Source organism: Hirundo rustica, chromosome 13, assembly GCF_015227805.2.
Source record: "Hirundo rustica isolate bHirRus1 chromosome 13, bHirRus1.pri.v3, whole genome shotgun sequence".
Lineage (NCBI taxonomy): Eukaryota > Metazoa > Chordata > Aves > Passeriformes > Hirundinidae > Hirundo > Hirundo rustica.
This window is the reverse complement of record NC_053462.1, coordinates 17,155,254-17,172,955: the sequence shown is the minus strand read 5'-3', so window position 1 is coordinate 17,172,955 and position 17,702 is coordinate 17,155,254. Positions and strand designations below refer to the sequence as shown.

The following is a 17,702-nucleotide window of genomic DNA, read 5'->3' as shown; positions in this document are numbered from 1 at the left end:
CATGTGACATCTCCTCAGGTGCAAGTCCAGCTGAAATGCTTCCCACTGTTAGGTCATTGCTCCTGGGAGCTCACTTGTGTGAGTATTTTCTGATGTTTGATAGGATTTGAATTCATGTTTCGGCTTCTCAGCCTTCAGAGGGGCAGTGGGAGAGTCTCTCCCTTGGCCACCTACGTTCCCACGCTCTTAGGAACATTCTTCAGGCCTCTGAAGGAAACTTCTTGGGAGTGACTGGCAAGACCAAAAGATAGTGAGGAATAATAATAGCCAAACGCATAGATGGCATCATTGCATAAATCCTTTATTCTATGGTAATAAAACCAGGTGGGATTCAGGGAAATCAAAGGGGATTTCAATGTTACATTTGCATAATGAACGCTGACCTTCATCCCAGGAAAAGAAGCTGAAGGATAATTCAGAAAAAAGTGTTTCAGAGAGATAATCGTGGTTTGGGGAGACCTTAGCTGAGCTCTTGACGGCTTGGGATCTTTGTTTCTTGCCTCCCTGTCAGCCTTGGGTGGCTGTTAGCTGTGGGGACAGGATTTGCCCCATGATATTAGGCAGTGCTTATTCAGCTATACTGCAGGATGGCAGGCTGCCTCTAAAAGAAACCAGAATGTTAATTTTGGCTTGGATGCTTGCATTTAAGCAAATAGAACATTACTGGTCAGGGGTATATTAACTTAACTCCTCTCTGTAAGCCATTACGTTTACTGTCAAACCACAAAACAAGCATTAAGAGGTCTTATTAATGCATTTTATATTTATAGACATTTTAAATAAAGTGATCTGCCTTAAAGTATTTAATATCTATTTATGTTACAAGAATTTCTGAAGGGGAAAAAAGTCAGCATTACAAAATGCAATTTATTGCTCCCTTGGTAAACGAGAACCTTAGAGAAAAAAGCCCCATCACCCTCTTCTAAAATAGCAGCTAAAGAGCACAGCAAACCCATTTTGGAACCCAGAAGTAACAGGTAGCACTTCATGTAGCAAATGCGGTGTTTTTAATGTTATTCTGTAGTTCCATGCCCCTGAACAGAGAATAGATTCACATTAAAAGTACTTGGGTTTTGTGCATCTCACTGTAGAGGTGCAGGCTCTTACATTTACTAAACTAATACTTGAAATTATAAGACAGATTTTTCCAAGATCATGGAAGAATTTCCCTCTAAGGTTCTCTGTAATGTATGAGTGGGAACAAGCAGAGTTCCAAGGGTTTGAGTTGGTTTTTTCAAGTCACCACTGCTAAAAAGAAATCTTTTCTTGTTTCCTGGCAAGGTGCTTGACTCAGCAGGATTTTCCAAACAAGTGATAAAGTTGTTGTCAAACACCACCGTGCACAGCTGCAGCCTTAGCAAGGCAGTGACTGTGGGCATGAGGAATGGAGGAACAGGCACAGGGAGCAATACCAGCAGAGCTGTGGAAATGCAAACCCCCCACTTAAATATAGGTGCTGATCTCTTTTTCTGAGTTAAACTCCCTTGCTATTGAGCTTTGTTGCAGTGTTTGCATTCCAGTTCTTGTCCCACCTTTGTCTTGAGAGCATCTCCTGTTCGTGTCCTTCTTCTGCAGTCACCAGTGTTTAGAACTTCTCTGAATTCCAAACCCAAGTGCCTTTGTGGCAAATCAAGCTTAAAAACATGCTTATTTTGCTCACCTCCTCTGTTAGTCTGCATCTGGCAAGTAATTTCTCAGTGCATTTCATCCATGTGGAGCTGTCAGGATGGATGTTCTGTTCTTGCAGGAGTTTTATGCTTTTGTTTGCCTTTCATCCGAAAGAAGTGACCAGTAAAGGAAAAAGGAGATTCTAACAACTGCACTCATCTCTGCTATGTCTGGTTTTCATGGTTCAAGTTTTCAGCTTTCTGGAGAGAATTCATTCAAATGGTTCTGGAGATAACTGGTTCAAAAGGTGATAAATGGGGATGAGACCCTTTGGAAGGTCCTGTCCATGGCTGTTGTGTTGCTGAGGATGAGGAGTGACTGTTTTCAGCCAGTGACTCGTGGATGTTGGCTCCTGGCAGAGTGCAGAGCCGACTTTGCAAACCAAGTCCCACCCAGACTGACCCTCTGAGCATTCAGAGACGTCTGAGTTTCTGAATTTCCGAGACCACAACACAGTCATTTAACAGCTGCTTTCTATGGGTTTGAAAACCTAAAAAAAAAAAAAAAAAAAGTTGGGTTGGTTTGGGGGTTTTTTTGGTCCCCTAAGTGTATTTTTGGGGGGGTTTTACAATAAATTACAACTGTGGCTTGGTTTGGAGCTTGCCTTTTTCTCCGAGAGTTTCTGCTGTGTGTGTCGGTTCTCCTGCAGCTGTTGCTAAGCCATGCGATTACTGTGGAAGCTCTTTTGCAGCAGCAAGCAGGAACTTGAAGTTAGTGATCTTTTGGATGTCATTAAGAGGGAAAATTCTTATGTTATTCTTTAGGAATGATACTGTTTTACTCTCTGAAGCCTGATTTTACGCTCCACAGATTGTTTTTCATTTTGGATTTCCCCTGTGAGGGTTTTTCTTGGGGTTTTTTTTAATGTTAAAAAAGCAGATAAAATCATTTTTATCATGCTTGCATTGATGGATTTATATGTCTGTGCTCTTGGGGGCTGGCACATAAAGGCTCCAGAGCTGCCACTGATAATCAGCTCCCTTACCCTGGTCTGGAATTTCCATGATGGGAGCAGGGACATGAGGGAACATAAGGGAAAAGGATCTGAGTGTTTCATCACTGTCTACAGATTCCTCTCTCCGCTCCAGCAGCCCCAGGAGAAGGAGTTATGTCAACTGTATCTTATAAAGAGCTATGAATATGTTCTTTTTCATAATGTTTAAAGGAGTAATTTGAAAGCTTGGCTTTAGGTGGGTGTTAGAAATCCTATAGCACTTTTCAAAACAGGAGAAAGACAACCTCAGTAACCTGACTAAGGCTTCTGCTGTCCAAACCTCATCCAGCAGCCAAGGCAATGGGAAGGCTCCTGCTTGAGTGCAGTGCTTAGGGAAGAAAAAGAGGGGGGGGAGAAAGTCAATTTACCCTCAGGGTTGCTGTTCTGAACTCTGAAACATCTGAAACACACACGTCTCCCTCCCACCGTCCACCTGCAGAGGAAGCTCTTGAGAATTTAAAAAAAAAAAAAAAATTAAAATGATGTAGTTTAGTTCCTCTCAGTCCAATTCCTTATGTCTGTGTTTGCTTTGTGCGTGCTGGGGCAGGCCTGCACAGCTTATGCCAAAACTGCATTTGTTCTGCCCCTTCCATGTCAGAGCTGTGAGGAGAGAGGCAGGAGGAATGCAAACAGAGGAGGATGGTCCAGCCTTCAAGCTTTCCTGTTTTCTTTAGGGCATTCTGTACAATAAAGCTCTGTCAGAGAAATGCAGATGAAGGGGGAGATGCCAGAGACAGCCTTCGTTCTTCTTGTCGTTCTGCAGCACTTCCCCTTCCATTTTTTCTGTCTGTCTTGTGTGCTTCTGTACCATATCTCCTGTTTCCAGAGCTCGCTTTAGTTTAGATGCCTCCTCATGGAGAAGTCAGTACAGAAGTGTAGAAGTTCACCTGCAGCAGGACACCCACAACACTCCAGTCACATTGGACACTTTTCCCATCTCTTCCTTTCATCCCAGTGATCCAGAGCTTCCGTTTCTTTTCCATCCAAGCTGCTTTCTGCCACTTGTGGTGATGTCCTAAACAAGTAACCTTTGCATTGGTTCCATGGCAGTTTCATGCAGCTGACACTCCTGTTCCCAGCTGCCTTATTTTATTTAAAAGGTCCTAAACCACCCAAATATTTTTTACTTTTCCCCTGTTAGAAGTAGTCACAGCAGCCCGAAGGGTGTGATGCAATTGCAGGCTTGAGGAAGGGTGGCCCACGGTGTTGGGAGTGGGCAGGGAGGTGTCTGTGAGTCAGTCTCTGTCCGTGCAGCAGGAAATCTTGAGAACATCTGCAGAGGGAAATCCCATTCCTCATCCCCTGGTCCCAGCTATCCCAGCCACCTCACTTGGCACGTGCTGCTGGTGCACACTTGGATGTGGTGTTGAACAGCCTGGACACGCTGGGTCTCTGGGGTTTGGTTTTCTTGTTGGCTGTGTGAGAAAGGCAGAAGGTTGTTGGTGCCATGATGGAATTCCATTCTTAGCAGGCAAGACCTGTGTATTTGAATTCTTTTATTTTAAATTCAGCTGGATTCCATGATGTTGCTTCCTTTGGGCACAGCCTACCTGGCATGGCCTGGTTTAACTCCAGCTGGGAACAACCTGAGCTGTATCAGGCTCATATTTTTTTTTATCAAGTAATTTAAAATTTTGTTTGCCTTTTCCATGGGATTCCTTCTAGGCTTAAAACACATGATCTGAGAGAAGTTTCCCTCTGAAAGGACAGTGTGTGGGTGCAACTGGCAGTGGGGCTGAGACCTGCAGCTGCCATGTGCCAGACACGGATGGTCCCAGCCCTCACCCCAGGGCACAGCAGAGCTTGTCAGGAGAGCCGGGGGTACCTCTGTGAAAATGTCTTCAAAAGAGGGGAAAAAAGCTGAATAGTGGAAAAAAGAGGGGAAAAAAATCCATGTGAGCACCCAGGTCAGAGCAGGAGGATGAGGAGCTCCAGGTGCTGGAGCAGAGGTTGCCCTCCAGCCTATGAAGAGACCATGGTGGGGCAGGTGGCTGTTCCCAACATCGTGACCTGAGGAGAGGAACCTGTGCTGGAGCAGGTTCTCCTGATGGGAACTGCAGCCCATGCAGAGGATCCATACTGCAACAGGGGAAAAGGGTGAGGAGGGAGCAGCAGAGAGAGCTGAGGACAGTCCCCATTCCCCACCCACCTGCATGGCCCTGGTGAGGGGGAGGGAGTCAGGAATGCAGGAATAAAGGTGAGGTGAGGGGAAGGTGTTGTTTTAATTTATCTTTTTTTCTCTGTATACAAATTACTTTAATTGGCAAATTAAATTTCCTCCAAGTCAAGCATGTGTTGCCTGTAACTGTTAGGTGATCTCCCTCTCAGAGGGAAAGGTTAATGTTCCTTCTAGGCAACACAAACTGCCATCAGTCTGGGGCTCCTTTGGACTTCATTTAACAAAATAAGCAAACAAAGCTTGAATAAACAAGCAAAGTGGAGCCTCTTGCACTCCTAGTGACTTTTTTTTTGGTTTAGTATCCAATTGCTGCTGCTGGAGCTCTTCTGAGATCACTGGTGGATGGGAATAAAAGTGCAGTCAGTTATCCTTGGACCAGAGGGCACAAGAGAAAAGGAGGAAGGGCTGGGACCTTTCAAGATGACATCCTGAACTCTCTGGCAGCTGGTGCTTGGTGGGCAAGCCTTTGGAAGTTGGTGGTGTTTGGATGTGTCCATGCCGGGTCTGGAGGCAGCTTGACTGCTCTGATGGGAAGCCAAGCACCAGCACCCACCAGGCTCAGTGATTAGGGCCTGTTTGCTGGACTTATTCTCATTTCACGAGTGGGAGATTCATGGGATGGCCAGAGCTAGTGGAGAGCTGGGAACCAAAGACATCCACGCATCCCTCCACGCATCCATCCATCCCTCCATCCCAGGGAAGTGTTTGTCATCCTCTGCAGTGGTGCAGCAGGGGTTGACCCCCTCAGCCTGGTGCCCCGTTGACCCTCAGCTGAATGTCCAGGTCTCCACTTACACAGGGGTCATCTGTCAGAGCCCTTCTCTGCAGATGTCAAGTTTATCCCGCCCAGGTCTGTAGTGGGAGGCCTGAACTGCTCTACCAATACATCCCCCGGCTAAGCAAATAGTGCCAGCCCTTGTGTGCGCTCGTACACCAGCCCAGGGAAGAGAAATGGCTCATTGTGCTCAGCTGAAGGTCACTGGGTCAAACACTGAGTAGCTCTGTCTTGCAATCTGTGCCTAAACTGTAGGAAACATTTACGTGTGTGCTTAAATTCAGCCCCAAACACTGGAGAGCTTCAGAGCGCTCTTCCACTGAGCGCATTCCTATTTGCACAAATAGGAAAAATACCAAGCGGTGAAAACATAATGTGCAAGATGTGCTCGTGTCTCGGGTTTGCTGTAGGAAGTTTCTGAGCCTGGGTGATGCTTGTAGCCAAACGAGCTGTGGGGAAGGAATATTGCTTACCTGGGGCCAAACCTGCCTCCCGTTTGTCAGGAGTCTCTCTTCGCTGGTCTTGATTTGGGGTTTTTTTTGACTGAGTAGGGGATACAATATTCACCCAAGGCCTTTTATGTGGCATTTTACACCTTTTTTTAAATAAACCCTTCACTCACCTATTTTGATACTGTCTGGGTGAAACATTTGTACACAGAGAAACGGGTGGAATAAAATTCTGGGATCAATTAGGATCTTATATTCGAACCTGTAAAAATGAGGTGAAGTATCTGAGCTGGAATGCAAAATCTGGAGAAAGTAGTAAGGTAGTTTCCGGTGCTATTTTTGTATTTCCTGAGGCTTGTGTCATTATGTGCTGCCTTATTACTATTCTCTTATATAAGATACGAAAATAACAGAGGGAAATTGCTTTTCCATTCTATTTCCTGAAGTCTAAAACACACCATTATTTCATCTTGCTTTCAGATATCTCTGATATTTAAATGCTGAAGATCCATGTTAGTTGGATGCTTCATAACGTATGTCCGTGTTCCTGAGACTTTATCTTTCGAGTTCCTTTGGAATAGTTTTCTCCTTTCCACAGTAACTCTTAAAAATTCTTTATTTTATTGAGTGCAGTAGCACAATCCATTTGAGGGAGTTTTTTGTGTCAATTTTTTAAAGGAGAAATGTCTAACTTTAGTCACAATTTGTTTCTTTAGCTATTACTAGGCTTTGATATTTCTGCTTGTAAGCTCTGCGTGTTTTCTTTGCTTTTTGACAGGTGTACAACATGTTCCAGCATCAAAGCCTGGGGATTAAAGTCAACATTCGAGTGACCAAGCTAGTCCTGCTCCACAGTCGCCCTGTGAGTCCCAACCCCTTTCTCCCCTGCTCCTGGAAGTGCTCTGTGGTGTCCCCCAGGGTGGGAGGGGGTGTGGGGCATGTCTGGCCTCAGGTTCACAAACTGGGAGGAGTTCCCTCTTCCACTTCACTGGGCAGCGTTAAAGGTGGGAAGTACAGGGGCTGTGGGAGTGAAAGGAACCAGAATCCTTTTATTTCTCCTTCCTGGTAAAGCTGTCTGCTTGTAGCTGCAAACCAGTCTGGAGTTAACTGTTACAGAGAGGTCTGACACTTTATCTAAAGACTGGTGCTGATATTTCTCCTTTTGTATATATTTTTGGTTTTTTCCCTCCCCCAAAGGCAAAGCTGTCCATCGGGCATCATGGAGAGAGATCTCTGGAGAGCTTCTGTCAGTGGCAAAATGAAGAATATGGTGGGGCAAAATACCTCGGTAACAACCAGGTTCCTGGTGCCAGAGATGACACCCCTCCTGTGGATGCTGCTGTTTTTGTGACCAGGTATGGGAAGGTCTGGTTCATCAGTTTAACTCAACATGGTCAGTGATGGGGTTATCTGGTCAAGCAGAAATCTAAGAAAAAGATGCTACATTTGCTGCTCAGATGCCTCAGGTGAAAGAGATCTGTCTCATTTTTGTGCATTCTTAGTGAGGTTGTACAAAAATCTCTCCTCTTGAGCCAAAGTGTCCCAGCTGTGGTCACTGTTCTGTGTCACAGTCAGGATCAGGAGGTGCCTGTAGCACAGGAGCAGCTTTTTTCTCACACCAGCTGGTAGGAGTGGGAAAAACTGGGGAGGTTTTGGAGCCCTCCTTCCTAGGAGCAGGAAGGTGTGGAACTGGGAACACAGCTGAGCTCAGGTGCTCTGTGTGCAGTTAGGGATGAATCAGCTGAGCAGTCTGAGAGGAGCAGACAGTGTGTCAGCAATGGGGAGAAATACCACAAACTTAATTAATTTTCTCTCTCTTTGCCTGAGGAAAAAACCACTTCAACAACTCAGTTACGACTGAGATAGAGGAGGGGTGCCATTCCTGATTGGTTTGTGTACTTGGAAACTCCTGCCTTTATTGCAGATGTGAAATGATCTTTGTAGAAATACTTGGTCAAAATTCTTTGCACCATGGAGTTCTGAATTTACTCATGTGTCAAACACATCAGATAAAGCAAGAAAAAGGGTCTTGTAGGGACAACAGTCTGTTTTCCTCTACTGCCTCAGCTCAATCTCACAATACAATGCAAGTCCCATGTTCCCCACAGTTACCACAAATTTTGAGTAGCAGATTCATGGTGCTTTAAGTTTTTTGCGTCCTTTAAGATGTAAAAGAAGTATTCATTTTTACAGAAGTGATCTCTGAATAATTAAAGTGAGCACAAAATTATGGTGTCATGTGGATGCTCATTGTGCTAGCAAAACACTCCCTACACCCTTCTTCCCCAATTTGGGACAGGAAATCTCTGTATTGCAGCTCAATATTACTCACCTCTTTCACTTATTTTCTCTGCCAATAACATAAGTACAAATACATGTTTTTGCATAAGCTGCCATCCCGATTGTAACAATCCCTTGTGTTAGGTGTGTGTTAACAGCCCCACTGCAAACTCTCCCTGGGATTCTGGTGAGTGTTCAGTGAAAGAGCTGCTGAGCAGGGCACAAGGCCAGCAAAGCTCTGAGGAGTCTCCTCCACAGACGTGTGTGCAGCTCCCCCAAGGCCTGCTCCCTCCTCTGTATTCACTGCAGTCCAGCAGGCACTTGTGCAGATACTTTACAGTTTAGACAGGGGGAAGAGTTCCTTTGAAGTCAACAGGCTGCACATCCTGGTTATAGTTAAGCATGTGCTCCACTGGATCAGGGCCTAAATAAATAACTAACATTTTTGTTAAACTCATCTGGGTATCCAGTTGTCCTGCATGACAAGTGAGGCAGAGAGAATCCCTTCTGATGGGCTCTGAGCTCAGGGCAGGGGGAATGAGCAGAGCATTTCGTCCCTGCAGCTCTCCAAACCGAGTGCACAATGTCAGGCTGAATGAGTTGGACTCAGGCTTCTGTGGAAGAACTGTAGAAAGAATTTATATGAGGAATTGTTCAATGGATTTGCAGGGTTTTGCAGTGGGAATAGCTGGGAAAGTACAGGTTTGATTGGGTTAGAAACCAGAATCATCTTTGGTGAGAAGGTTCAGGCCAAGGAGCACGTGGCTGTGCACAGGAGCAGCATTTTTGCTGCTGGAGAGGCCAGCAGTGTGTACTTGGAGTCTTTCCTTCCTTCTTGCTGTGTCCTGTCATCCTTAACCCATCCTGCCTCTGCCTCATGGAGAATGCTGCATCGTTTGGAAGACTTCTGGGCCAGCAGCCCCATTCCTGTGTCAGGGAAATGAATTTTTCTCCTTTTGGCTTTGGAAATGTGTGTGTGTGTGTCCCTGGACCCTCCCCAGATGTACAGATGGACCAGTGGTAGAGGATGTGGGAGCAACAGCATGTCCAGCACAAGCAATTGCGCCAGAAAAAGCAGAAGCCGAATTTTCAGCAGCTGCAGCTGCTTTGAGGACTAGAAACAGATTCTTAGGGGTCAAGCTCTGAAGAAATCCCTCTGGTTCCAATCTGGCTGGGTTCATTTGAAACACCAAGGCACGCTTGCCTTTTGAAACTTCACCTCTTAAGTGTGATGTTTCCCATACCCTCATTTGCATGCAAAAGTAGATTACTTAGGTGGCAAATATCCCTCTTGTGGGATTTTAATGGTGTCCACCTGAGTTCCACGTAAGAGAGACACTGTGCCCATGAAACAAGATGCATTGTCCAGCTCAGTAAATAACTGAGACAGTGGGAATAATCTGCCACAGCTCTGAAGTTCTGAATATAGTGTTGTGGTCTCTATAATCACCATTTTCTCATTCAGATTCTGGTTTTGAACTTGCAGAAGTTCAGGTCTCTGGTATCTTTGCGTAGTGTACTTCATATTTTAACAGGCAGCTGACTAGAATAACTTCTGTCTGCAGAATCTGTATCTTAGTGATTGTATAAGCATGTCTCATTTGAAACACATTCCTTCCCTCTCTTGATCCCTCTGTCTTTTGCATTCCCTGGGAGATCTTCAGGCACGCTGATGTTGTCCCAGCTCCTGGCTGGAGGTGTTTGGGTCACTTACTGGACTATAGGCGATGTGACAGCAGAGCAAAGAGTGTCCCAACACTGACAGGAACAGGATTCAGAGCTGTCTTTAAGCAAAGACTTGTTTTCTACAGTGGTGTAGTTGTTCCATTTGCAGCCTGATCCTCCCTTCCACATTTCTCCAGCTCTTTGCCTTCCCATTAAATGGGCAAATGGAGGAATTCACTGTGCATGGAGGAGACTGGGCACATAGTGCTGCTGAGTGTACCTATGGATGTGGAAAGTTTGTTTTGGCAGGTTTTGGACTGTACCAGTTTCCTCTGTCCTTTAGCTTTATGACCCTGCAGGGTTAGACTGGTCGAAAGATGTCATTTGAAGGATGCTGGGAATGGCCACCTAACAGAATGCTTCTTATTCCTGTTGCACAGTTCAACTACTGTCCTTCTTTCTCACAGGAAGGACTTGAATTGCAGAGTTTAGCTTAGCACAGTTAAATATTTTTTTCCAGTTGGTGGGAGCCAGATGGAAGGGTGACTGTAGGAGGAGTTTTGAGCTCTTCTGGCTATTTTTATTGAGCTAAACAGCTGACTTGTTGTCATTTTTTTTTTGAAAATTGTTGTACACTGCTAATGGAAACCTCTGCTGGGTACCAGACATGATAATAACTGAGAATTTCACAGGTCACAGGATGAGAACTCGTGTCCTGCCTGGTTCAGTCAGTGGCTAAAAGTGAAGAGTTTTTAAAACTGGTTCACAGCTAGAGCTATGATTTCAATATATTATCCAAGACCTCGTGTGATAAGGTCAGATGTTGGATTTGAACTGCAGCTCATGGAGTAAGAGTTTTATTTCAACACAGCTCTGTAAAAAAATCTGCTAACAGAGCTTTGTCTCTATGATAAGAGACCTTTGCACATGCAATAAATATTAAAATATCTTTTCTGCATTGTTGAGTATCATTATAGTATCAGTTGTGTCAAGCTCTCACTTCAGAGTTACCCATTGCAGTTGAGCTCAGAATTGTGCCAGAGAGACACCTGTGAGTGGAACCTTTTTAAAAGCAGATCAGTTTCAGTTGCCAGGATGAGGCCATTTAAATCACTGGTGTGACTGAGCCTCAGGTGAGACAGATCATTCTTAACACCTCTCCATGCTGTGTTTTCCCTCTGACTGCCAGGGGAGGACTGTAGGAGTTTCAGCAGTGGCCTTTTTGATGAGGTGTCTCCTTGCCTTTGGAAGAAGACTGAGACCCACCAAGCTGGTTTGTGACTAAAAGTCTAGATGTGCTTTTCTGTTTGGCCACAGGGTTTTGGGATAAAAATATTTGCAGTGGTCCAGATGGTTTAAATCCTGACATTTTTGTGCATATATTTGAATAGAAGATGGAGTCTCTTGGTCTCGTGTTTATGACAGTTTTAAGGATGAGCTGAGCAGGTTTTATACTTGAATTGCCAGTGATGTTCAGTTCTGCTGCTGGTGTGCTTCAAGCCATTCCCTGACCAAACAGCATCACAGCACTCCCTTCACACACAAAGGTTGTTCTACCTCTACAGGAGAGTCTGCAAATTGTGCTGGATCATTTACAGACCCCTTATTCAATAGCATGGTGATAATTCCTCTGTGGAGCTGCCAGAAAGTGTCAGACACCTTTTGGTGTGGGACAGCACGAGGAGCAGAAACTCTGTGCATTATTTGCAGGGCTGGACAGGCTCTGAAGAGAGAGAGAGGCTTTTCTAGCTGTGGCCTCCTGCCATCCACTAATAGTTCAGCTATCTGTTGTCACAAGAAAAGCATCTGTTTGATTTAGCAGTTTATATAACATAATAAGTCCTTAAATAAACCTCTGTCAAGCTGGCTCTGGGAAGTCGAGCAGGCGTGCTGGTGCCAGCTCCATCAGGAGACTGTCATTAGTCTTCCTTGGGAAGGCTGGAATGCCAAGGTGTCCAGACACAGGCTGCAGTGAAAAATGAAAGCTGGGGCCGGTGTGTGGTCGTAGCTTCCGATTTTTTGTTTGGTTCCTGTCTGATTTTTTAACACTTTGATGGTTGTTATGGTTTTTCTGCACTGAAGCATGGTTGGTTTTCAATGTCTGCTGAACAAGAGCTGGTAATGGCTGTTTGTGCTCTCCTTCCAAGCCCTTGACAGCTTGATTTGTGGCTTTCAAAGGAGTTTGGTGTGGAGGGTCTGGATTCATCAGCTATAGTCCTGGGCCTTAAATCCCTTTTCCTATAAACCCCAGTTTCATAGCTTTCTTCAAGGAAAGAACACTATTAATACTTATCCATTTTTATGTTTCTCTTAAGTATTTTCCTTTTCTAAGTATTTATCTTTCTCTAAGTATTTTTGATCTTCCCCTTGCCAAACTCTTAAACTCCAAATCCCGTGGGGGCTCAGGCATTTCAAATGGCACACTCCAAATGTGATAGAGATTCCTCAGTTTCCCTGGGGTTAAGGAACTTCTGAAATGTTTTAGCACATGTGATGTTTCTCTGCAGCTCCTCTTCATTGTGGATTGCACTGCAAGGCAGCCCTGGTGAAGAGAGCTCCTAAAAGTTTTGGTGAAAGTGCTTATTGAAGTGTATTCCAGTGATTAATTTGGTTATAAAATAGTTCCCCCAACGCATGTTTTGTATATGAGGAATCTAATGTACAACATCCTCTCACATTTGATGGTGAGCTTCAAGGCTCTTATCCTGTTTCTGTTTAATACAGCTCCATGGATCCCTGGTTGATTTTTGGGTGCCACTGGCATCTGTAGTATCTTCTCCTGCCTTGATGAGATCTGGGGAGCCAAAAGGAGTCTCTTGAACCTCTCTGTGTTGGATTCAAACCATAACATGGCAAATCTGAGTGTAATAAGTTTAGCTGAAGCCAATTTACCCATTATCAGGAAAATGCTGAAATTCTCTTTTTTTTTCTTCCATGCCAATATCTGTTTCTTTCTCTGTTTAGTCCTGCTTCTTTCATGTTCTTCTCTATTCTAGTGAAGAATTGAGACTTTCTGGGTGCATGTTATTAGGTCTGTGCCACACATCTGCTCCTCCCCCTGTCTTTTAGGGTGCATCACAGGGTTTCTGCTCCCTGTTCTTGTTACAATTCTCTTGTGCAAAGAGCTTCAGTTTTAACCCAGTTGTGGAGTGCGTGTGACATCACAGACTGAGGCAGGGCTCTTGGAGGTGCTGAATCTTAATCTGTTCAATTGGACTGTGGTACATGAGGCTGGTTCACAGAATTGCCTGTAATCTCAGCAGCCATCAGGGCTGCTATCTGTGTTGTCATCGTGTAGCTGCACAGCAGCCTTACAAAATCCCCAGACCTCAACACCCATGATATGTGAGTCATGCACCATTGCTTTTTCCCAGTCTGGAGGCACAGGATACATTTCACTCTGTTCTGTTTTTCTTTCTAGGACAGATTTCTGTGTGCACAAAGACGAGCCTTGTGACACCGTGGGTAAGTCCAAGAAGCAGGGGAGGGTATTTTGATGGCCACCTCTGTGCTAAGAGGAGTGTTCTGGGCAATCTTTCACCTTTTGGTTTGCTGTAATGTCGGTTTTGCTGTTCTGTGTACCTCTGTGATGCAGATATGGATTAGCTGAGCAGGGTATGAGCTGTAAATAAGCCATTAAATTTTAACCCCTTCTGAGTCCTGGAGATCTCTGGGTTCAGGAGTTATTCTTAAGTATTTCTGCTTCTTTGGAGTGGATGCAGAAGAAACTGCCTCTCGGTGTGTCTGCATAATGTTCCTTTCAGTTCACTCTCACCTCAAACAAGAATTTGCTAACTAAGGAGTGTATTTCCCATTGTGAGAACTGTGTGACATTCCCAGATCAAGCTGGCACTCAGACACTGGAGAAGAATACCTCATTGTAGGAAAGCCAAGTTAAATCTTCTTTTCAGCCTCCTGCTCCTCCTACTTCCTAACTGCCTTTACTGCTATCCAAAGCCTGCATACACAGGGTCCTTACATCCCACACATTAAATAGTTTGTTTATTTATTTCACTCAGGTAGCAGTAACCTTCACTGTGTTCTCCTGGTGTTTTATTTTTTTTAATCCCCACAGTGGCAGCAGTTGTTTGGAGGCACAGCTCAACATCTCTGTGATGATGGCATGAATTTTTTTAGATTCGTCTCAAAGTCAAGTGGCCCCTTATCCTCCAATCTGTGTAAACTTGGGATGGATCCTAATCTTCAGCTCTTCTTACACTCCAGTGTTGAGGGAGATGCTTGCAGGGATTATGGCCAGTGGGTGATGCAGGGCAGGGAGGGAAGTGCCTTCAGCAGGAGCCCTGTGGAAGGCTCATCCTGGAATGCAGCTCCTCCCCTCCCTGGTGTGGGGATCAGGTGGAAGGAGGAAACACAGAGCTGGAGGATACACACACAGGAGCAAGGACTGGCCTCCATGTCCAAGTTTTTTCCATTTGGAATCTTTCACAATGTGTTTATTCTGTGTCCAGTGGAAAACACACTTCCACTCAGGAAGGTTTTCACACCATGTGCCTGCACCTGGAGGTGGCTGTGGTAAGATACAATAAAGAAGTTAAAAAAAAAAAAGAGAGAGAAGCTGATGGAAGACACATGCTGACTAAAGTCAGAGCTCTTTCCATATTTAAAGAGAGTATTGTTGAATATCTCTATTCAGGGAATTATGTTACCAGAGACAGCATGACTAAGGAAATATTTTTATGACTTCTTTTCTGCTCTTACAATACCCAAGTTATTTCTTGTGCTGCAACTTGCTGCAGGCTGTGGCTGCAGTGGAGAAAGTAGAAGATCACAGCAATGAAGATTAAACTCACTTGTTACTCTTTCCAGCATAGTTTTCCAAGATATTTAGAAGGTGAATATTCCTGGGACAAAACCAGTCTGGCCTCTTTGCTCTCTTCAGTCCTGCTTTTCCTACCTTCACCCCTGACAGTTTGATTTGGCAGCAAAGCACTTATGTCTTCACTTATGCTTTTTCTGTGCCCAAAGTGGCCTTGTTGTGCCGTTTGCATTTTTTCGTGGCAGAGGAAGAATAAATTAATGAGTGTTCTTTTGTGACACATGGCTGGTTTGAGGCAGTGATTAGTGTTGGTAGTACTAAATTTTAACCAGGCAAAAGGTTCCCTGGTTTTCCTCCTTTATCAGGAATGGGACAAGCAGGTGTCAGTTGTAGCTAAATAGGTTTTTATAGCCAGATTTCCATGCCGTGTGCACTTACCTGGATGATATGAGCAGCAGTGTAGTGTGGCTTTGACTTGGGCTTAATCCGAGTGCAACAACTGAGACAGTGGATGCCCACAGATCCTCCATACTGGCTTAGCCAGGTTTCTCTTGGTGTTTCATCCCTCTCTGCTGTTTCCAGATTCCTGTTTCTCATTCCAGCTCCCAGATATTCCTCTACAAATCAGCAGGACTGCCTGTGGAAGCAAGAAGTGAGTCCAGCGAGTGACACTGTGTTTGTTCTTAATGGTTATGCTGAGGTTGTTGGACTCCCCAGAGTTCTCTGCAACAGCAGCTTGCTTTCCTTTCTTGCTTTACACTTGAACAGATGCATGTGTGTTTCTACACCTGCTTGTGGCTGAGGTTGGCCCTTGCAAAGCCAGTGCTGCCATGCTGTAAATGCAGTGAGCAGCTGCTCTCCTAAACCAGGAGGCTGAGGCTGCTGCTCTATATAAGGCAGAGAATCTGGACTCTCAGACTCCTGATTCCTTTTCCCAGCTCTGGCACCGAGTCATTGTGTGACATTTGGCAAGTCACTTGCGTTCTGAATGCTTCTGTCTACCTCTGTGAAATGAGGATTTTGAGTGCAAAGCTACAGAAGATTGCATGGCTTAGGGAGGTCTCCTGTAAAGAGCGTGGGGTTCTTGGGGCTGTGATGCAGTACCAGTCCAGAGTCTAATGTTGCTTAGTCGTGTTCAAGACACTCTAAGGAATCTGTTGGATTATATGTCCTGAAATAAGAGGACTCAGAGTGCTGTAGGTAACGTTCTTTTCAGTGACAGTGCTTTGATTGTCTTTACATTGTGAGAAATAAGGAAGCAGAACTTACCCTGGCGGAAGCCTTGAGGCCCAGCTGTTGTTGGGAAGTTGGATTACGAAGTTTAAATGGCTCATAGGAGGTGTTCATTTGTGCTCTGAAAGATCCATACTGAAAAAGCCGCCTGCAATCTTTGCCTGCCATGCAGACACAGCGAGGAAACAGCAGCAGGAGGTTTGTATTTGTATTCTGGCAGGGGCCCCTCACTGAAACCAGTCGCTCTGGGGACTTGGTTCAAATTTTCTTGGCCCAGCTGCCAGGGTAGTGTGCAGGGTTACATAATGGCAGAAACAAGCTCAAAAATGGGGAAAATGTGTAGGTATGTCTTGGTGGAGTGATACCCCACCAGGGAACTGAACCACCTTTGTGTAAGAAATAGTTTGTTAATGCTCACTGCCTTCTTGGTTGGGTGAGTTAGGCCTGGGAATGGGATGGATTCCAAAGGAGGTGGACAGAAGGAAAACAATGTTCTTGTGTGAAACAGTTGTGTTCCAACAGCCTCTGCTGTGGGATGCACTCCTCAGTTTGAGCAGGAGGGTTCTCTCTGTGTGGCACAGCCTGGTCACGCAAATTCCCGAGTCTGCTTCGGGCTCATCCCTCGTGCTGTGACTCCAACCAGAGCTGCCGTTTCCTGCAGAAAAATCAGTGTTCCAATGGAGCTGCCTCCCAGCCAGGCAAATCGCGAGTTTAATGTCTTGCTATTAATATCAGGCTGCAGCTTGGAGCCTTGCACGCTGTCAGAATCCAACCTTTCTGTGACATAAGCAGATTGAGAATGCCCCTTTCGTTCAATATTTCCACCGCCGGTGCCAAATAAGCAGCTTTACGGTTAGTTAGGAATGATCCTGCATATTTCAAGGCAAAGCTTGGCCCTCGTTCCTCAGTGTACATGTTACCCCAGATCCAAGCTGAAGCTTCCCTGTATTCAGCTAATAATAAAATTGGGGGCAGTGTGGAATTGGGAAATGGAAAATGAGAATGTGTCTTAAATATCCTTAAATTGCCCTGGTTAAAAATGACTTTACCTCTGCTGCAGTCACATGTGCTCCTCTGGGCCTTGATGCTGAGGAAAAGAAAGCAGAGTAAGTGTGTGTACTGAGAGGGGCAGGCTGAGCTGAAGGAATAGCTGCCTGGAGAAAACCAAGCTCAGAGTGAAGGTGATTGTGAAACAGAGTTTTCCAGACTCTTTCCACAAGTGAATCAGTGTTTGGAGAAAAACATTCCCATCTCCTGGCTGCTTATCGCAGTAAAGTGTTCCAAAATATGCCCAGGTCTGGCAAAAGAAGATCTGTGTTCTGTGTCTCCAAGCAGGCTTTTTTATTCCATGTAAAACACCTGAATAAGGGGCTGCACATTTTTACCTTTTCATTGGCCATTTGCCACCTCTGGCTGGCCTATCGACAGCAGGAGACAATTCTGGTCGTCCTGCCTGGACTGTTCATTTAAATCTTCCCTGGGTTGTATTGATTCCAGTGCCCTGCCAGTGTCACACCGGAGAATTCATCCCCAAGGAAAGGGAAAAGACTAGCTGGTTTGCTCTGAGTGGAAAAGGAATTCTCACATTAAAAACATTTTCCACAGTGGTTCATGTTGAATGTTTCTGTATATTCCAGGGCGGGTTTTTATTTGATGCCAGAATAAATAGAAATACCTGCTGC

At 45.0% G+C, this 17,702-nt stretch overlaps 1 protein-coding gene across 2 annotated transcripts in view; it reads left to right on the top strand.

The window, feature by feature from the left end:
- The window catches only part of ADAMTS17 (ADAM metallopeptidase with thrombospondin type 1 motif 17), a 154,475-nt gene that overhangs the window by 22,718 nt on the left and 114,055 nt on the right, over positions 1–17,702 (top strand). For both annotated transcript variants that reach the window (XM_040077603.2, XM_040077602.2), the window contains exons 5-7: positions 6,844–6,927; positions 7,263–7,420; positions 13,432–13,475. In XM_040077603.2, coding sequence (XP_039933537.1) covers positions 6,844–6,927; positions 7,263–7,420; positions 13,432–13,475 — 286 coding nt within the window. The remainder of the gene's footprint in view (positions 1–6,843; positions 6,928–7,262; positions 7,421–13,431; positions 13,476–17,702) is intronic.